The 19,274-nt window shown below is 42.6% G+C and overlaps 1 protein-coding gene across 1 annotated transcript in view; it reads left to right on the top strand.

Annotated features, from left to right (window-relative positions):
* LOC141271147 (snaclec purpureotin subunit beta-like) overlaps positions 1 to 19,274 on the top strand; it is a 135,486-nt gene that overhangs the window by 66,693 nt on the left and 49,519 nt on the right. Inside the window, exon 3 of the mRNA XM_073681247.1 lies at positions 1,999 to 2,133. Coding sequence (XP_073537348.1) covers positions 1,999 to 2,133 — 135 coding nt within the window. The remainder of the gene's footprint in view (positions 1 to 1,998; positions 2,134 to 19,274) is intronic.

Genomic DNA, 19,274 nt, shown 5'->3' with positions numbered 1-19,274 from the left:
GCAGCAATGAGAGCCTGTTTAATTTACGGGTGCATGCTGCCAAAAGCACAAGCTGAGCATAATGTACTGAGTACTACAAAAGACTGGACACTGCAATGTACGGGCACTGTAATGGCAGCAGATTTCCAATTTTCACTTAGCAACATCCATTTCTGTTTGTTTCTGGAAAACATCCTTGAAGTCAAAATTATCAATACACCTGTAGATAAATACCCAGAGGGGTGTAATCTCCAAAATGAGTTAACTTGAGGAGTGATTCCTCTCTTCTTGTACTTAGGGGCTCTGCGTCATGGGTCGGTTTTGGTGATTTGATCCACTGACCTGTTGCTGAATGGTCTCATCCCATGTATGTTGAGCTATTGCCCTTTCTTCCTTGTCCAAATGCTGATGATTTCTATTGTCTTTGTTTTCCTTTCTTGGTTTGCTTCTCTCCAAGTTTTTTTTCATTTTCCTAATTTCATTTTCCCTATCATATTCTGGGTGGGGTTTTATATATTCACCCTTGACTTCACTTCCTTGCTGGCTTTACCGCTTGGTGGATGTGTTTTCAGGAGTTCCAGCTCTTCAACTAAGGGGTTTATGATGCTTGGTAAACTCCAGTTGTATTCTTGCAGTGAGTCTGTATACTTTTCCTTACAGCACATTTTCCTTTTACCACTGTTAGGTTTCTGGGAGGTTAAACTTATTCCTTTTATTTTAGCTTCTCCTTAGCTTTCTCTCTACCCTATGAATGTGTTTTCCTATCTTACTTCACACTTTCCTTTCCCATTGTTGGCTGTGTGTGGCGCCTCTCCTCTTGTTCCTCTGGAGGTTCGAGAAACCCCTCAACGGCCTTTCAGAGAGTTAGGTCCGAGGTGGTCTTTTTAGTTGTGTGGTTAGGGACTTTCTAGTCTGTAGTTGGTGTTTGAGGGTGTAAATGTCCATAACACTCTGTATATGGAGTCCACAATCTATTCTATGTAATATGTTTTCCAACAGTCAAAAAGCGCACTATCCCTACCGAGTCTCGCTAAGCAGTACTGTACAGCCACATATGAGATATTTCCATGCTCAGCAGAAACTGTGTGACAGTATGAAAATGTAAATGTAAAATCTGAGGCTAACACTACATTTTTGTGGTAAAATTATAATTATTTTTTCTTCACTGCCCAATGTTATAAAATTCTGTGACACACCTGTGGTGTCAACTTGCTCACTGCACCCCTAAATTAATTCATTGAGGGGTGTAGTTTATAAAATGGGGTCACTTATGGGTGGTTTGAGCAGCTTGAGGTGTGAAGTTTTAAAAATGTCACTTTTGGGTATTTTCTGTCATACAAGCATCTCAAAGTCATTTCAAATGTGACGTGATTCCTAAAAAAAATTGGATTATGAATTTTGGTAGACTAATGAAAAATTGCTGATAAACTTTTAGCCAGTCTAACTTATTAAGAAAAATTAGTTTAAAAAATGGTGCTGATGTAAAGTAGACATGTTGCAAATGTTATTTATTAACTATTTTGTGTGATACAACTATCTAGTTTAAGGACATAAAAATGAAAAGTTTGAAAATTGCTAAATATTTTACATTTTTGCCAAAATTCCAACATTTTCACAAATAAACGCAAAAAATATTGAACTAAATTCACCACTAGCATAAAGTACAATGTGTTACAAAAAACAACCTCAGAATTACTGAGATATGATGAAGCGTTCCAGAGTTATTACCACAGAAAATGACTCTGGTCAGAACTGTAAACCTTGACCTGGTCAGAAAAGTGAAAATTGGCTCAGGAGTGAAGGGTTTAAGGAAAAATATGCTTAATACAAAATCTACTTTTAAGAAATAGTTCATTTTATGATTACACATTACCTTTAAGATTCTCTACAAGTAGGAATAATAAATCCCTATATTCCATACGATACACATACATGCACACATACACTTTTATCCATATTTAACTATATTAACATTATAATGGAAGATACACTTTTTTCATATTATATTTTCTTTCCTAGAACTTTTGTCATAATCGGAGTGGAAATTTGAGTTCTGTTCATAACTTTGACGAAAATAGTTATCTGCAAAGCTTACTTAAAGAAAGTGTTAAAAATACCAAGTATGCTTGGCTTGGTGTCTGGAAGAAAGGCTCAGTAAGTACTGCAATATTTTCTATACTTAAGGCATCTCCTACTACTCCTACTAAATGTTATAATTTTAAAAAATGGAGAACAAAGAATCCATAAAGCTATAATAAAATAGCAAGTTTATTATGAGCAATTTTTAAAAAACACATATGATTTTTAATTTCAATGGAAAGATCCTATTGGAAAGCCAGTAAGCTACTACAGACAAAACTGAGTTACAATATAATTCAAAATGCATAGAACAAGATACACACAAGTATAACTGTTTATTATGTACTTTCTAATTTGCATAAAGTGTTAAATCAGTATTCAAGATTACATCACATATTGGAAAAACAGATGCAGAATTTGTTTTTTCTTTTTTTGTGTTAGCTGGTTGTATAAATTACTTCACTTTATGCATCTACATCTGGAGCAAGAGAATAGCAGGCATGTATTTTGTATATATGTTAACGAGCTATAGGAAAGCCTATTCATGTATGGTTCTATTAAGTATAGCATTAGTGATGAGCGAGCATGCTCGCCACTGCTCGGTACTCGTCTGAGCATGTCACTGCTGGAGATGCTCGGGGAGTACTTCTGGAATGCTTGGGCGAGAGCTCAGGTTCCCACCCCGCATGTTTGGCGCTCTATAGACAGCCAACTAACATGCAGGGATTGCCTGCCACTCACTGTAATGCCGTAGCCATGTTGGTTATGGCATCACAGTGATTAACTGGCCGCATAGCGTCATCGAGTCTATATAAGACCTGGTGACCCTATGCTCGTCACAGTCTACCCCGGAAACAGGCAGAGTGTGGAGAGCTTCTGTTGAGTGAGGGACAGAATTGGCGGTTTATTAGTTAGGTATTCCACAGTAAGATATATATCCATCTGTACTAACAGTCCTTCTAATGACTAATCCATTTGCATATATAGCAGGAGTTAGGCAGGCAGAGTTTGTGGACAGTGTATACAGCACAATAGATTCCATTGCATGTTCTGCTGTTACAGATATCCATAGCCCTGGATATCAGGGCTAATTTTTTTTTGCTCTTAATCCTGATTATTTGCTTAAAAAGCAATACAATATACAATTTTACTGCTCCTTTTGCTTGTTAGCAGAATATAGCCAGATTTTATTCTTTTATTTGCATTGCTGTATTGTGGAAGCAGAGAAACCTTTCCATCATCAGACGTGATCCCATATTACTGCAGTAATAACCGTGTGCCAAATATTATACTCCATTTAAAGTCTGGCATGTGTGTTGTTCAATCTACACACTTGGTCGCTGACCAATACCATATCTCTAACGCCACTGCCTAAAACCGTGCTCATCACACGTGATCCCATATTACTATGGTAATAATCGTCCCAATTTTTGGAGCGTGCCAGATATTACACTCCATTTAAAGTCTGCCAGCTGTGTGTTATTCCAAACTATTCACACTTGGTCGCTGACAAATACCATACTACAAGGCCAGTATCTAAAACCGTGGTCATCAGACGTGATCTCATATTACTAGAGAGAACTGTCTATTACAAAAACTAGGTTGAAAGAAAGAGGATATACAAACAAAATTATTGATAGGGCGTGAAAAAAAACTTCAGTGCTGGAAAGAAAAGAAATTTTTCAGTGCTGGAAAGAAAAAAGTCCAAAACGAAAAATAACAGACACCCAAAAAATACTAACCAAATTATCATATTTAGTACTCCCTATAGCACCCAATTAAACAAAATTAAAAATACTATAATGAAATATATTCCAGTTTTGTACCCAGACAATAAATTGCATGACATTTTAAATAAAGGATATAGATGTGTTGCCAGAAGAGGAAAATCTATTGGCACTTTACTTTCACCAAGTTTATATGAAAAATGCACTAATAATGCGACTTGCTTAATGACCAAGGGATTTCACAAATGTTTTTGTAAGAAATGTAACATCTGTCAATATGCCAAAAAAACTTTAAAAATAAATGACCAGTATAATATCAATTCATTTATTAATTGTGAAACATGTCATGTCTAGTGATGAGCGAGTACCGTAATATTCGTAATCGCTATACTCGTAATGAGTATTTGGTAATAATCGCGTATTAGTTCCGAATAGCGAGTACAATGTAAGTCAATGGGAAATGCGAGTAATTTTCTGCTGGACCCTACAAAGGGTCTGGGGGCCTGAGGAAAAGGCTGAAATGGATGGGAAAGTGATGAAACAGAATGGGAAGAGCCTGGAGAATATCCCTGCATGCATTTCTGACTCACATATGGTTTCTGGGAATAAGTTTTCGCAGTATTACGCCACTTTTACAGACACACAAGAACAACTACCAAACCTAACTTAAATTGCATTTAACAAGCCAAAAAGGTTAAGAAACAGTTTTTCCTGCATAATCACTTGTATATAAGGCTAAATAAACCAGAGAAACAAAAAAAATATCCCTTTTAGCGTTTGTTCACACATACTGTTGTGGCTTTTTTTCACCTTTTACAATTGGGAGGGCCCTGACTTATACATTTTGTAGGTCCCTCTGTTATACATCATTTTTAGCTCACTATTCCCCAGCACTTTACAAGTACAGCTAGAACGCACCAGTAGGTATGTTGATCGTTGACCTGAGAGCCCTCAAGTGGCTCTGAAACATGTGTTTTGGAGGGACAGCTGATATTTAGACATTTGGGCGGTCCCTCCATCATTGACACTCAGATACTGGAATTCATATTCCATAGCAGTTTACAATATGCCTATTGTAGTGTTGGGCTTGACTCTCAATCCTCCTCCTCCATCATGTGATACTGAGGCCCTAAATTCAAATGTTCAGAGGGCCTGCAGTAGACAGGAAAGCTGAGTTTTGTGAGAGCCCTCGTGTGGCCCTGTAACATACATTTTGAAGTGCCCTCCTTTAGAAATTTTGGAGGTCCCTCTTGTGTACATTTGATAGTGCCAAGTGCCATCATATTTCCAATAATTACACCTGGGGGATGTGTCATAGGTGCAGGAAGATTCCATGACAAGGGCCTCCCTTGACAAACATTATTTACGATGGTGTACTGTAGTAGTTGTGGCCCTCAATACAAGTTTTCAGAAGGCCATCAGTCGGTCATCAACAGTCAGTGTAAATTTCTATTGAATATGTATCACCTACCTCAGTCACAATGTGGCACGAGCAAGGCATGTTTTTTTGCCAAATAGGGTGACTGACAGTACTTTTCTATTGAATATGTATCCCCTATCTCAGTCACAATGTAGCACAACCTGTGACAAGGGCATCCAATGACAAATATTAGTTTGGTAGGACCACTGTACATTCCAGATTTGTCCACAGCACAATGTGCATAGGGCTTGTAAAAATTAGCCCTATGGGCTGAGTCATGGTTGACGCAAGAAGCCACCAACCCAAGGGCCTCCAATCACAAATAGTAGTTAGGCTGGAGTAGGAATACTGTCCTGGTTTGTCCACTGCACAATGTGCATCGGGTTTGTAAAAATCAGCCCTATGGGCTGAGTCATGGTTGGCTCACTATTTTGGCTGTGACAGCTAGCTTGGCCTGTGCCATCAACATCTGAAAATCTGTCAACAAAACCCCAAATGCCAAAAAAGCCTGTTGTTAAGGGACGTGGACGTGGTGTTGTCAGCGGTGTGCGAGAAGGCACTCAGTCTGTGTCAGGTCAGAAGAAGCTTGATGCATCCACTATTTGTCTGGAAAAATTTCCAGGTCTGGAACGTAAACGTATGTGGTAGCCAGAAGAGTGAGAGCAGATTCTGTCTTGGATAGCAGACAAGGCCTCTACGCATTTGTCAAGCAGCAATAAATCTTCCAAGACCACACAGTCTACTCTGGATACACAGAAGGCTGGCCCATCCAATCCTGAAGCTGTTTCTCCTTCCTCCCGTCATTATCAGTCACAGGAGACATATGACCCCAAGCTTGGCCACTCCGAGGATCTGTTTGGTACGTATCCTTTGGTTGGCTCTGGCCTATCACCGTGCAGCATTGAAGAGGGACAAGAGGAGGTGGCGTGCATTGATGCTCAAGTATTTGAGGACCTACGGCCAGAAGAAAGCCACTTGGAGGAGCGTCATTTACTGTCTCCAGAGGTGAAGGCTGATGATGATGAGACACAGCTGCCAACAGGTCAGCCTACAATGTCAACTGGGAAGGAGGATGAGATGGAAGATGAGGTGGTCGATGATGAGTCCACTGATCTGACCTGGACCGTTGGCACTCATAGCCATGACAGCAACACAGAGGAAGATGGATATGTAGCACCAACTCAGGCACCAAGGGGTCGTGGTTTGTCCAGAGTGAGAACTGGGTCAACTGTTCTCAAGAGCACCCCCCGCTGTGAACCAAGTCAGGGCAAGGGGTCGTTCAGCTGCTGTGTGGAATTTTTTTTCTGAAAGTCCTTCAGAGAAAAATATTGTAGTTTGTTGCATCTGCCATACCAAGTTGAGCAGAGGCTAGGGCAAAGGCAACCTGAGCACCACCAGTATGCGAAACCACATGGCAGCCAAGCACCCCAGTAGGTGGGCGGAACACCAGGGTACCAATTCAGCATCTGCGGGTCAAACCAATGCCATGTCGCATGGGCTATGTCCTTCAGAATCTGCTGTTCAGGAAGCAGGCGCTCATACTTCCTGCCCTCAAGCTGCGGTTGTTCACACACAACAAACATCAACCACATCCGCTTCCTTGTCCCAGCGAAGCGTCCAATTGTCCATGCCTGAGAGCTTGGAAAGAAAGCGTAAATACCCAGCCACACACCCACAGGCACAAATACTAAACTTGCACATTGACAAATTGCTAGCTGTGGAGATGTTGCCGCTTAGGCTTGTGGGAACATAGTCTTTCTGTGATCTCTTGGCTGTGGCTGCCCCACGATACAGTGTTCCCAACTGCCACTATTTTGCCCGTTGTGCCGTCCCTGCGTTACACAAGCACGTGTTAAACAATCTGAACCATGATCTCACCAACGCCATAACTGGGAAGGTCCACCTAACAACAGACACCTGGACAAGTTGTTGTGGACAGGAACGATACATTTCGTTCACGGCACACTGAGTGAACCTAGTGGAGGGTGAGACAAAGGCACAAACTGTAACATCACACATCCTACCCACGCCAAGAATAGCGGGCCCAACTTCTGTCAGGGTTTCCGCCTCTTCATATTTCACTTCCTCTCTCCCATCCTCCTGCTCCTCATACTCTGCTGAATTACCCTCCCAATCACTGCCAAGCTGGGACCTGTGCAGCAACGCATCGGCAAAGCGGCAACACGCTCTGCTGAAGCTGATCTGTTTAGGTCAGAAAGCACACACTGCAGCAGAGCTGTGGCAAGCTTTAAAACAACAGACCGATCAGTGGCACTCCCCGCTGCACCTCCAACCTGGTCTGGTCGTCTGCGATATTGAATGTAACCTGGTGGCGGCTTTAAAGGTCGGCAAGCTGGTACACGTGCCATGCATGGCTCACGTGCTGAACCTAGTTGTTCAGGAATTTCTGAAAACTTACCGTGACTTGCCGTACCTATTTGAGAAGGTGCGCAGTATTAGTGTCCATTTCCGCCATTCCTATACCACTTTTGCTGCTCTTACAGCTCTGCAAAAGAGCTTGAATTTGCCAAGTCAGCGACTCATTTGCGACCTGCCAACGCGGTGGAACTCAACCTATCATATGTTGGCGAGGATTAGTGAACAGCAGAGTGCAGTAGCTGAATACCAGCTTCAACATGCCTGTCAGACTGAGAGTCAGCCACCAAACATAACAACTGTTGAGTGGGTGTGGATCGCTGACATTTGTGAGGTTCTTGAGGACTTTGAGTACTGCACCAACCTTATGAGTGGTGATCAGGCTATTATCAGCGTAACCATCCCGCTGCTGTGTCTCTTGAAACAATCACTGCATAATCTCAAAGAGGAAGCTTTGAGTACCGAGCATGTTGGTATGGAGCCAGATTTCCCAATGGGTGATACTAACCAGCCCAGCCAATATTCTGAGGCAACATTGGGTGATGAGGAGGAAGATGAGGAGGATGAGGAGGAAGAGGACTTGTTTTTCTGTGCTACTGAGGGGACTCGTAATGCTACAGAGGGGACACCCAACCCAAGCTTCATGTCTGTCCAGCCTGGATGGGCTGGAGAAAAGGAGGTGGAGGAGGTGAGTCAGCGTGGGGAGAGGATGGGTACTGTTTCTCCTGTTGGGGACACAGAACATTTGCCTTTTTGCAGCTTGGCCCACATGGCACAGTTCATGTGTAAGTGACTGTGGCAAGACCCTCGCGTGATACACATTTTATCCAACAATAATAATAATAATTTTTATTTATATAGCGCCAACATATTCCGCAGCACTTTACAATTAAGTGGGGACATGTACATACAATAAATTCAATACAAGGTAAGACAGTTTAAACAGTTACATTAGGAGTGAGGTCCCTGCTCGCAAACTTACATTCTACAAGGAAATGGGTGGAAACAATAGGTGAAAAGTGCTTGTTATTTCAGGTCTGGCAATTATAATAAGTAGGGATTTTCATATAAAGCTGCATGATCCGGTCATCAGCCAGTATGCTTAAGTGCAATAATCAAGTATTGAGTGCAGTTATTGTGTGCATGGAGGGTGTGGAGACAGATGAATAGTAGGGTGCAGATTCTGAATAATATTTAGAAGGAGGGAACAGAGGAAAGTTAGTTTACTTAGTAGTTGAGGTGGTAGGCTTGTTTAAAGAGATGGGTTTTTAAAGCAAGCTTGAAAACGTGGGGGCTAGGCATCAGTCGGATCGTCTGGGGTAGATTATTCCAGAGAACTGGCGCAGCACAAGAGAAGTCTTGGAGACGGATGTGCGAGGTTTGGATTATGGGGGATGTTAGTCTTAGGTCATTTGTAGAACGGAGGGCACCTGTAGGTCAATAGACAGAGATGAGAGAGGAGATATAAGGTGGTGCAGAACAGTGGAGAGCTTTGTGGATGAGAGTGATGAGTTTATATTGGACCCTGTAGCGAATGGGCAACCCGTGTAATGACTGGCAGAAGATGGAGGCATCGGTGAAGTGGCTGGACAGAAATACGACCCTGGCTGCCGCTTTCAGGACGGATTGGAGAGGAGAAAGTTTGGTAAGAGGGAGACCAATTAGAAGACAGTTGCAGTAGTCCAGACGAGAGTAAATAACAGCGACAGTAAGAGTTTTAGCAGTTTCAAAGGTGAGAAAAGGTCGGATTCTGGAGATGTTTGTAAGGTGCAGGTGACAAAAGTGACCTATACTGGTTGGCCACCTTTCTCGATCCATGGTACAAGGAGAAATTTCCTTCTCTCCTTTTGGAGTCACCAAAGAGTTTTACAATGGAATCGTTCAAGTGGGCCATTGTAGATCAGTTGCTGAAAACAACACCCTCAGGCAATGCTGGTGGCAGAGGTACCATCTCTTTTCAACACCAAGGGATAATGGGGAGAGACACGAACCCCAGCTCCAACAGAGGTGGGGGGAAAATGTGCACAAATTGGGCAATTTTCAAAAAACCAGCACAACAGCAAGGGCTATCTGTGCCTGTAACAATGCCAAGGAGGGATAAGTTGCAGAACATGGTCAAGGGGTACTTAAGTGACCATACGTGCATCCTTTCTGATGCTTCAGTTCCCTTTTATTATTGGGTGTCTAAGCTGAACACTTGGCCCGACCTCTCCTTATATGCCTTGGAGGTGCTGGCCTACCCGGCTGCTAATGTGGTGTCGGAGCATGTTTTCAGATCCGCTGGGGCAATCATCACTGATAGGTGCACACGTCTCTCCATGGAAAATGCAGACAGACTTACTCTGATTACATTCAACAAGGACTGGATATCTCCACAGTTTGTAATTCCTCCAGCTGAGAGCAAGCCAACCTAAATTCACCAAAAATGCAGATTCATGCTACTGCTGTTAATGTCACCCCCTTCCCATAAAACCCCTACTGCTTTGCACTGAGCACTAATCGCCTTTTTAAGTGGGCTAATGTGGACAGCAGAAGCCAGGCTCTGACCCCTAAAACAGCGGGGAAAATGGACTCATGCTTTTAAAAAAAAAGGCAGCACAAAATGCTACTTCTGTGTGCTGGAAAAATATTGCTTTGCCTCTGACAAGAGCTGTTTTAAGATGGACACTGGAAGAACACTTTAACCTCTCCCTATCTAATAGACAATCTCTCCGTCCCTGTACTCTGGCTTTGTTGTGTGTCTTCAGCTCTGAAAAGAGATATTTTTTGGTGGTATTATGGAGCTAGTGAGCGGCTCCTTTAAAAACAGAACTAGTATACATTGCAGGTAGCCCTTAAAAGGGCTTTTGTTTTATCAAGAGGCCTAAACACTCTCCCTAGCAGCTCAGCCATCTCTCCCTATGCTTATAGAACGCAGGCTCCAGACGCAATGTGCACAAAATGGCGGCGGCAGGGCTTCAATAGACCCTATGACGCTGGGCGGCCAGCCAATCACAGTAATGCCACAACCAAGATGTCTGCGGCATTACTGTAATTGATTAAGAAGCCCAGCATGTTTAGTGGCTGCAAAGGACGCGCCAAAACTGCAGGGTGGGACATCCGAATATAGCGAGGCGAGTACACAAATACAATATAACGAGTAACCCGAATACCGTACTATCCATGCGAATAGCTAATAGTAATGAATACACTCGCTCATCACTAGTTATGTCATTTACTGTTTTGAGTGTACTATCTGTGGAATCAAATATATAGGCTGCACTAGTCGTAAATTAAAAGAAAGGATCTCAGAACACATCTATAATATTAACAGCAACAACATCACTTATTCCGGAGCAGTTAGACATTTTCTGGAGCGACATGAGGGGAAATTGGTGAGTTTTTGTTTTTTTGGCATAGAAAAGGTTAAAACTCCGAAAAGAAATGGTAGCTGGCAACATAAGTTGTTTACCAGGGAGGCTTTCTGGATTGTTGCTTTGGATCCAAAACAGCTTATTGGAATGAACTGTAAAGCTGACACCATGTTTATTTATTGAAGTATATTTCACGATAAAATAATACTTTTTTGTTGCTTTTTCCCATTGGTGTCCTATACTATTTGCTGTGTATGTTCCTAAATCCTAATACATATTTATATATATGTATATATATATATATATATAGATACAGTACAGACCAAAAGTTTGGACACACCTTCTCATTTAAAGATTTTTCTGTATTTTCATGACTATGAAAATTGTACATTCACACTGAAGGCATCAAAACTATGAATTAACACATGTGGAATTATATACTTAACAAAAAAGTGTGAAACAACTGAAAATATGTCTTATATTCTAGGTTCTTCAAAGTAGCCACCTTTTGCTTTGATGACTGCTTTGCACACTCTTGGCATTCTCTTGATGAGCTTCAAGTGGTGGTCACCGGAAATGGTTTTCACTTCACAGGTGTGCCCTGTCCGGTTTAATAAGTGGGATTTCTTGCCTTATAAATGGGGTTGGGACCATCAGTTGTGTTGTGCAGAAGTCTGGTGGATACACAGCTGATAGTCCTACTGAATAGACTGTTAGAATTTGTATTATGGCAAGAAAAGAGCAGCTAAGTAAAGAAAAACGAGTGGCCATCATTACTTTAAGAAATGAAGGTCAGTCAGTCCGAAAAATTGGAAAACTTTGAAAGTGTCTCCAAGTGCAGTTGCAAAAAACATCAAGCACTACAAAGAAACTGGCTCATATGAGTACCGTCCCAGGAAAGGAAGACCATGAGTCACCTCTGCTTCTGAAGATAAGTTTATCCAAGTCACCAGCCTCAGAAATCGCAGGTTAACAGCAGCTCAGATTAGAGACCAGGTCAATGCCACACAGAGTTCTAGCAGCAGACACATCTCTACAACAACTGTTAAGAGGAGACTTTGTGCAGCAGGCCTTCATGGTAAAATAGCTGCTAAGAAACCACTGCTAAGGACAGGCAGCAAGCAAAAGAGACGTATTGGGCTAAACAACACAAGGAATGGACATTAGACCAGTGGAAATTTGTGCTTTGGTCTGATGAGTCCAAATTTGAGATCTTTGGTTCCAACCACCGTGTCTTTGTGCGGTGCAGAAAAGGTGAACCGATGGACTCTGCATGCCTGGTTCCCACCGTGAAGCATGGAGAAGGAGGTGTGATGGTGTGGGGGTGCTTTTCTGGTGACACTGTTGGGGATTTATTCAAAATTGAAGGCATACTGAACCAGCATGGCTACCGCAGCATGTTGCAGCGGCATGCTATTCCAGCCGGTTTGCGTTTAGTTGGACCATCATTTATTTTTCAACAGGACAAGGACCCCAAACACACCTCCAGGCTGTGTAAGGGCTATTTGACCAAGAAGGAGAGTGATGGGGTGCTACGCCAGATGACCTGGCCTCCACAGTTACCAGACCTGAACCCAATCGAGATGGTTTGGGGTGAGCTGGACCGTAGAGTGAAGGCAAAAGGGCCAACAAGTGCTAAGCATCTCTGGGAACTCCTTAAAGATTGTTGGAAGACCATTTCTGGTGGCTACCTCTTGAAGCTCATCAAGAGAATGCCAAGTGTGTGCAAAGCAGTCATCAAAGCAAAAGGTGGCTACTTTGAAGAACCTAGAATATCAGACATATATTCAGTTGTTTCACACTTTTTTGTTTAGTATATAATTCCACATGTGTTAATTCATAGTTTTGATGCCTTCAGTGTGAATGTACAATTTTCATAGTCATGAAAATACAGAAAAATCTTTAAATGAGAAGGTGTGTCCAAACTTTTGGTCTGTACTGTATATATATACATATATACACTGCTCAAAAAAATAAAGGGAACACTCAAATAACACATCCTAGATCTGAATGAATGAAATATTCTCTTTGAATACTTTGTTCTGTATAAAGTTCAATGTGCTGACAATAAAATCACACAAAAATCATCAATCGAAATCAAATTTATTAACCAATGGAGTCGTGGATTTGGAGTCACCCCCAAAATTAAAGTGGAAAAACACACTACAGGCTGATCCAACTTTGATGTAATGTCCTTAAAACAAGTCAAAATGAGGCTCAGTATTGTGTGAGGCCTCCACGTGCCTGTATGATCTCCCTACAATGCCTGGGCATGCTCCTGATGAGGTTGTGGATGGTCTCCTGTGGGATCTCCTCCCAGACCTGGACTAAAGCATCCGTCAACTTCTGGACAGTCTGTGGTGCAACGTGACGTTGGTGGATGGTGTGAGACATGATGTCCCAGATGTGCTCAATTGTATTCAGGTCTGGGGAACAGGTGGGCCAGTCCATAGCTTCAATGCCTTCATCTTGCAGGAACTGCTGACACACTCCAGCCACATGAGGTCTGGCATTGTCCTGCATTAGGAGGAACCCAGGGCCAACAGCACCAGCATATAGTCTCACAAGGGGTCTGAGGATCTCATCTCGGTACCTAATGGCAGTCAGGCTACCTCTGGCAAGCACATGGAGGGCTGTGCAGCCCTCCAAAGAGTGTTTTTACTGCCAACATGTGGAAATTTTTATTCTCTTTTTTGATATGAAATAAAGTTTGAAGATTGTTTTAACTGGAGGTGCCTTCCCACTTTATGTTTTTAATGGATTTCTTTGCGGGTCAGCAGTTTTGGATACGGCACTCCACTGAGCTGAAGCAGGCATGAGATGATATAGTACGGTGAGATTTTTTTTCCTTTTTCAAGTCTATTCACACTTGGTCGCTGACCAATACTATATCTCTAATGCCATTGCCTAAAACCGTGGTCATGACACATGATCCCATATTACTACGATAATAATCGTCACAATTTTTGGACAATTTAAAGTCTGCCAGTTGTGTGTTGTTCCAAACTATTCACATTTGATTGCTGACAAATACCATACTACAAGGCCAGTGTCTAAAATTGTGGTCATCAGACGTGATCTCATATTATTGCAGTAATAATCCTGAAATTTTTGTGAGCGCGTCAAATATTATACTCCATTTAAAGTCTGGCAGTTGTGTGTTGTTCCAAACTATTCACACTTGGTCGCTGACAAATACCATACAACAAGGCCAGTGCCTAAAACCGTGGTCGTCAGACGTATCAGACATTTCTGCGGTAGTAATCCTGAAATTTTTGGGAGCGTGTCAAATATTATACTCCATTTAAAGTCTGCCAGTTGTGTGTTGCTCCAAACTATTCACACTTGGTCGCTGACCAATACCATACTACAAGGTCAGTGGAGTGCCTAAAACCATGGTCCTTACACATGATCCCATATTAATACGGTAATAATCGTGACATTTTTTGGAGCATGCCAAATATTACCCTCCATTTAAAGTCTGCCACTTGGATGTTGTTCATCCTATTCACACTTGGTCGCTGACCAGTACCACATCTATAAGGCCACTTCCTAAAACCATTGTCATCAGACGTGATCCTATATTACTGTGGTAATAATCGTCACATTTTTGGGAGCATGCCAGATATTACACTCCATTTAAAGTCTGCCAGTTGTGTGTTGTTCAAGCCTATTCACACTTGGTCGCTGACTAATACCATACTACAATGCCAGTGCATAAAACTGTGGTCATCAGACGTGATCCCATATTACTGCGGTAATAATCCTGAAATTTTTGGGAGCATGTCAAATATTATACTCCATTTAAAATCTGGCAGTTATGTATTGTTCAAACCTATTCACACTTGGTCACTGACTAATATCATCCTAATAGGCCAAAGCCTAAAACCGTGGTCATCATGCATGATCCGATATTACTGCGCTAATAATTTTTGGGGAGCGTGCCAGATATTACATTCCATTTAAAGTCTGTCAGTTGTGTGTTGTTTAAACCTATTTACACTTGGTCACTGACCAATAACATATCTGTGAACAATGTTGTCAGCGTATTACACCACTTTTACGAACTGACAATAAAATTTACAAAAACAAAGCTAAAATGGATTTTCCTGGAAGAAATGTTAAGAAACATTCTTTGCAGGTTTATGACTTGTATATAAGGCCAAATTAATAGCCAAATAATGATACCACCTAGCAGCACCTGTCCCTATTGTAAATGCATCTAACAGCGGTATCGATAAGGAATAGAATCGATTTTTTTTTCTGCAGCACCAGCAGCACGCAGTATAAGGCAATAATGCCTGGCTGGATCAGTGTAATACGCTATCCATACTGCGATAGCTCACCCGTAAACGAATTTCAGATAAGACAGGTAATATTCTAGAATATAGAATCTATTTGAATTGTCCTTACCATCATTAAAGAGTGGGTCTCCTATACTGTTATTGCATACTAGCAGCCCGAGTTCCAAAACAAATAAGTTTCGGAAGCTAGAAAAGTGTGCTCTACATAATAAAGACAAACTCAAATTACCCATGTCTACTCACTATCAGCCTTTTTACACGATAAACAACAAAGTTGTCATAATTAATAAATTAGTAAATAGCATTACAGAAGTATTTACTTGCTCTGGCTTTAATTAAAGCAAGGGCAAATAGGTGCAGTGTAAAATAAAGCAACCTGGCCACACGGAAATGAAAACAAGTTGTATATGGGTTTTATGCTAAAGAATTAATTCGGCTGCTTGGATTTCTAGCACATGCATTATTGTGGAATGGAAATCCCTTAATAAAACTTTATATTTCTGGAACCACTTCCAATTAAAAAAAATAATAATTACATTTCTGGATTTCCCACATTTAAATATGTATTTCATAAGCAGGTTAATTCTGTGTTGTAGCATTAAGTTTTGAGTTACCTTATATACTCGAGTATAAGCCGACCTGAATATAAGCCGAGGCACCTAATTTTACCACAAAAAAACTGGGAAAACGTATTGACTCGAGTATAAAACGAGGGTGGAAAATGCAGCAGCTACTGGTAAATTTCCCCATTCTGGTATGCATTGCCCCCACATCCCCAATCCTGGTATGCATGGCCCCTTCATCCCCAATCCTGCTATGTATGGTACCTCTCATCCCCAATCCTGCTATGTATGGCATCCCTCATCCCCAATCCTGGTATACATGCTCACCATCCTTGTATGTATGGCCCCCCTATCCTGGTATACATGGCTCCCATCACTGCACACATAAAAAAAAAACACTTCTGCTCATCTTCCTCCTCTCTGATCCAGCACTGCAACCTGTTCTACCAGCAGCTCATATCAGCATCTGAGCAAAGCATGATGTCACAGCCATGTGCCCTCAGACACCGAGGTGAGGTGCAGGGATATTCACTCCTCTCCGCGCCGGGACTATGGGCGTGGAGAGGAGTGAATATGCAATTTCTTTAATAGCGGGCACTATCAATCGCAGCCGCGGCTCAGCGATCTTGTGTTCCGTGCTACTGAAGAGAATAAATATTTACTCTTCTCCATGCCCATGGGTGTGGAGAAGATTGAATACTCATTTACCTTTAGCAGCGGGCACACGTGCTAGCTGCAGCAGTGGCAACTGTGTGTGTCCCACTCCTCCGCTGCCGCAATCCCCTCCACCACTATCCACCACCAGAATGTATATACTCAAGTATATACACGAGTATAAGCCGAGGGGGGCTTTTTCAGCACAAAAAATGTGCTGAAAAAGTCAGCTTATACTTGAGTATATACTGTAATCAGAAAAGAAAAATCAGTAGAAGCCGTGTTGGTAATGGCAGAGCCAGAGTAAATCAGACTCACCTCAACATTAAGCTCTATGTAGTAAAATGCAGCAATTTCGAGGGCTGCCAAAAATTAGGATGCATTTCAATACATTTGAAGAGACGTAAAAAAAAAAAAATTAAAAGCACAGCAGAATATTTAGTATAAAAACAAGACTCGCCAATGTAACCTCAATGTAATCACATTCTACAGCTCCTTCACTTCCTCGTCCTCTTCGGCCTCCATCTCCGAAATGATCACATCAGTCGCAAGCTGGAAGCACTGCCTCCGCCAAGCGGCAACAGGCTGTGCTGAAGATAATATGCTTAGGTGACAAACCGCACACCGCTGCAGAGTTGTTGAAAGCTGTAACAGAGCAGGCAGATCTGTGGCTCTCACTGCTGAACATATAGTCAGGCATGGTTTTGTGTGACAATGGCCAGAACCTGATGGCGGAGAAATGACAGCAAGAGTAGATACATTTTCCCTCCATGCCAGTCCTTTCACCAACCTAAAGAGTATGTCTGTGGTGAAATACAACTCTTAACGAGAGTAGCTAAGAAAAGTCTGTGTGAAGGTTCCCGGACACTCTATGGCTGCTTTTTTACTGTGGACTGGCTCCAGCTATAAATCTTAAGATGCAATCTGGCACCTTGGCAAAGCCCAATTCTGTTCTCCCTCTGATATCTAACAAACAAGTCATGCTGGGGAAACTTGCACCTACTGCCACTCAGTGTCTCCAGCTCCTTTGTGAGAAACTAATGTTTGGGCAGCCAGTCTACCAAATAAAATTCCTGAGATGGAAATTGTGGATGGCTTTGCTTCTGATACTGGGTGCTAATACAAAACCATAGCGTGTCATAATTCAGTGGATATTCCTAGCTGGATGGAGACAAGCTCATTCCCACAGAAAAGTACCAGTAAGCTAAGGAGATGGTGGCCTCTATCATCATGAAGGATTTTGCTCATTGTCTAGGATACCGACCACTACTGCTGTCTACCTTGTGAACATTGTGTTGAAGCTTGATTGACCCCAGTACCCGCAATCCTCAGCGTCGAGAGCATGAGTTCCATCCCTGAGTCCAACTGGGTCAAGGCTTCCACAATATTAAGGCCATCTGCAGTCAGTGAGATGTACCATCCCTGGCCACAAGCACTTGTCCACGTGTCTGTGGTTAGGTGGTCCTTCCCAGTAAGTGCGTTGGTGAGGGTACGAGTAATGTTCTGTTACCCATGCTTGTATAAGGCGGGACGGCACACTGGGAGAAATAGTGGCAGCTGGGGACCGAGTACCAAGGTACAGCCACTACCATGAGGTTGCGGAAAGCTTCCGCCTCCACGAGCTTAAAAGGCAAAATTTCTAGTGCAAGCAGTTGAGAAATGTGGCAGTTTAGTATTGTGGCCTGTGGATGGGTGGGTGGCTGTGTGTTTGCGCTTGCGTTCCAAGGACTGCGGTAGGGACAACTGAACACTGAGGAACAACTGAAGAATATGACAACTCCAAGTAAAAAAAATTTGCACATTCCTCAAGCAAGAATTTGCAAAAACACTAGTGCATGCCCTCATCATCTCCCGCCTTGACTACTGCAACCTCTGTTCTGTGGCCTCCCTTCTAACTCTCTTGCACCCCTCCAATCTATCCTAAACTCTGCTGCCTGACTAATCCACCTGTCCCCCCACTATTCCCCGGCCTCTCCTCTCTGTCAATCCCTTCACTGGCTCCCCATTGCCCAGAGACTCCAGTTCAAAACCCTAACATTGGCATACAAAGCCATCCACAACCTGTCTCCTCCATACATCTGTGACCTTCTCTCCCGGTACATACCTACACACAACCTCCGATCCTCAGAAGATCTCCTTCTCTACTCCCCTCTTATTGTCATGGGTGTGTCAGGTTTGACAGACAGTCATACGGGGACCGGCTGTAGGAGGTTGCTGCATTTGGCCTTCCAAACATCTTTCTAATCCTTTCATGATCCCTCTTTCTCTAGGACCCAGCGGTGATCCTCACCTTGCTTTAGGATTATACCATTAGGACCCAACAGTGATTCTCATCTTCTGCTGCTAATTACCACACCCATGCTGTATCCTTATATACACTCAGTTTCTCCAGAGAGTGCCTGGTGATGGAGTGTTCTTATCTGTTCAGGCTTGGAATTCTAGTAGTTGGACAGAATTTTCTTGGAGTTCCTTCAAGGGTTTTTGCTTTGTTTTCCCCGGTGTCATCTTTAAGCTAAGTGTATTCCCTTGTTTGTTTCCCTCGTGTGTACTTTAGTGGGGCTGACTAGTGCTCACCCCTCCCTACCTAGGGGTTAGCTCGGGCCAGGTTTCCCGCTCGGCGATAGGTGCAGAACCTGTATAGGGTCCGTAGGGGAGTCAGGGTTTGTCGTTTGAGATATTTAGGGGTCTCCTTTCCCCCTTTCACCACTTGTAGGGCACCCTTCCCTTTTCCTGTCATTATATGCTGGGTTCTCCCCATACCCAGCATGACACTTATCTCCTCTTTCCACAATCGCATACAAGATTTCTCCCGTGCATTC

The sequence above is a fragment of the Phyllobates terribilis genome, unplaced genomic scaffold (genome assembly GCF_046119375.1).
Source record: "Phyllobates terribilis strain yellow unplaced genomic scaffold, ASM4611937v1 Scaffold_5__5_contigs__length_657084704, whole genome shotgun sequence".
NCBI classification, from domain to species: domain Eukaryota; kingdom Metazoa; phylum Chordata; class Amphibia; order Anura; family Dendrobatidae; genus Phyllobates; species Phyllobates terribilis.
Note: the sequence above shows the minus strand (reverse complement) of the source record. Positions and strands in the feature narration are given on the sequence as shown.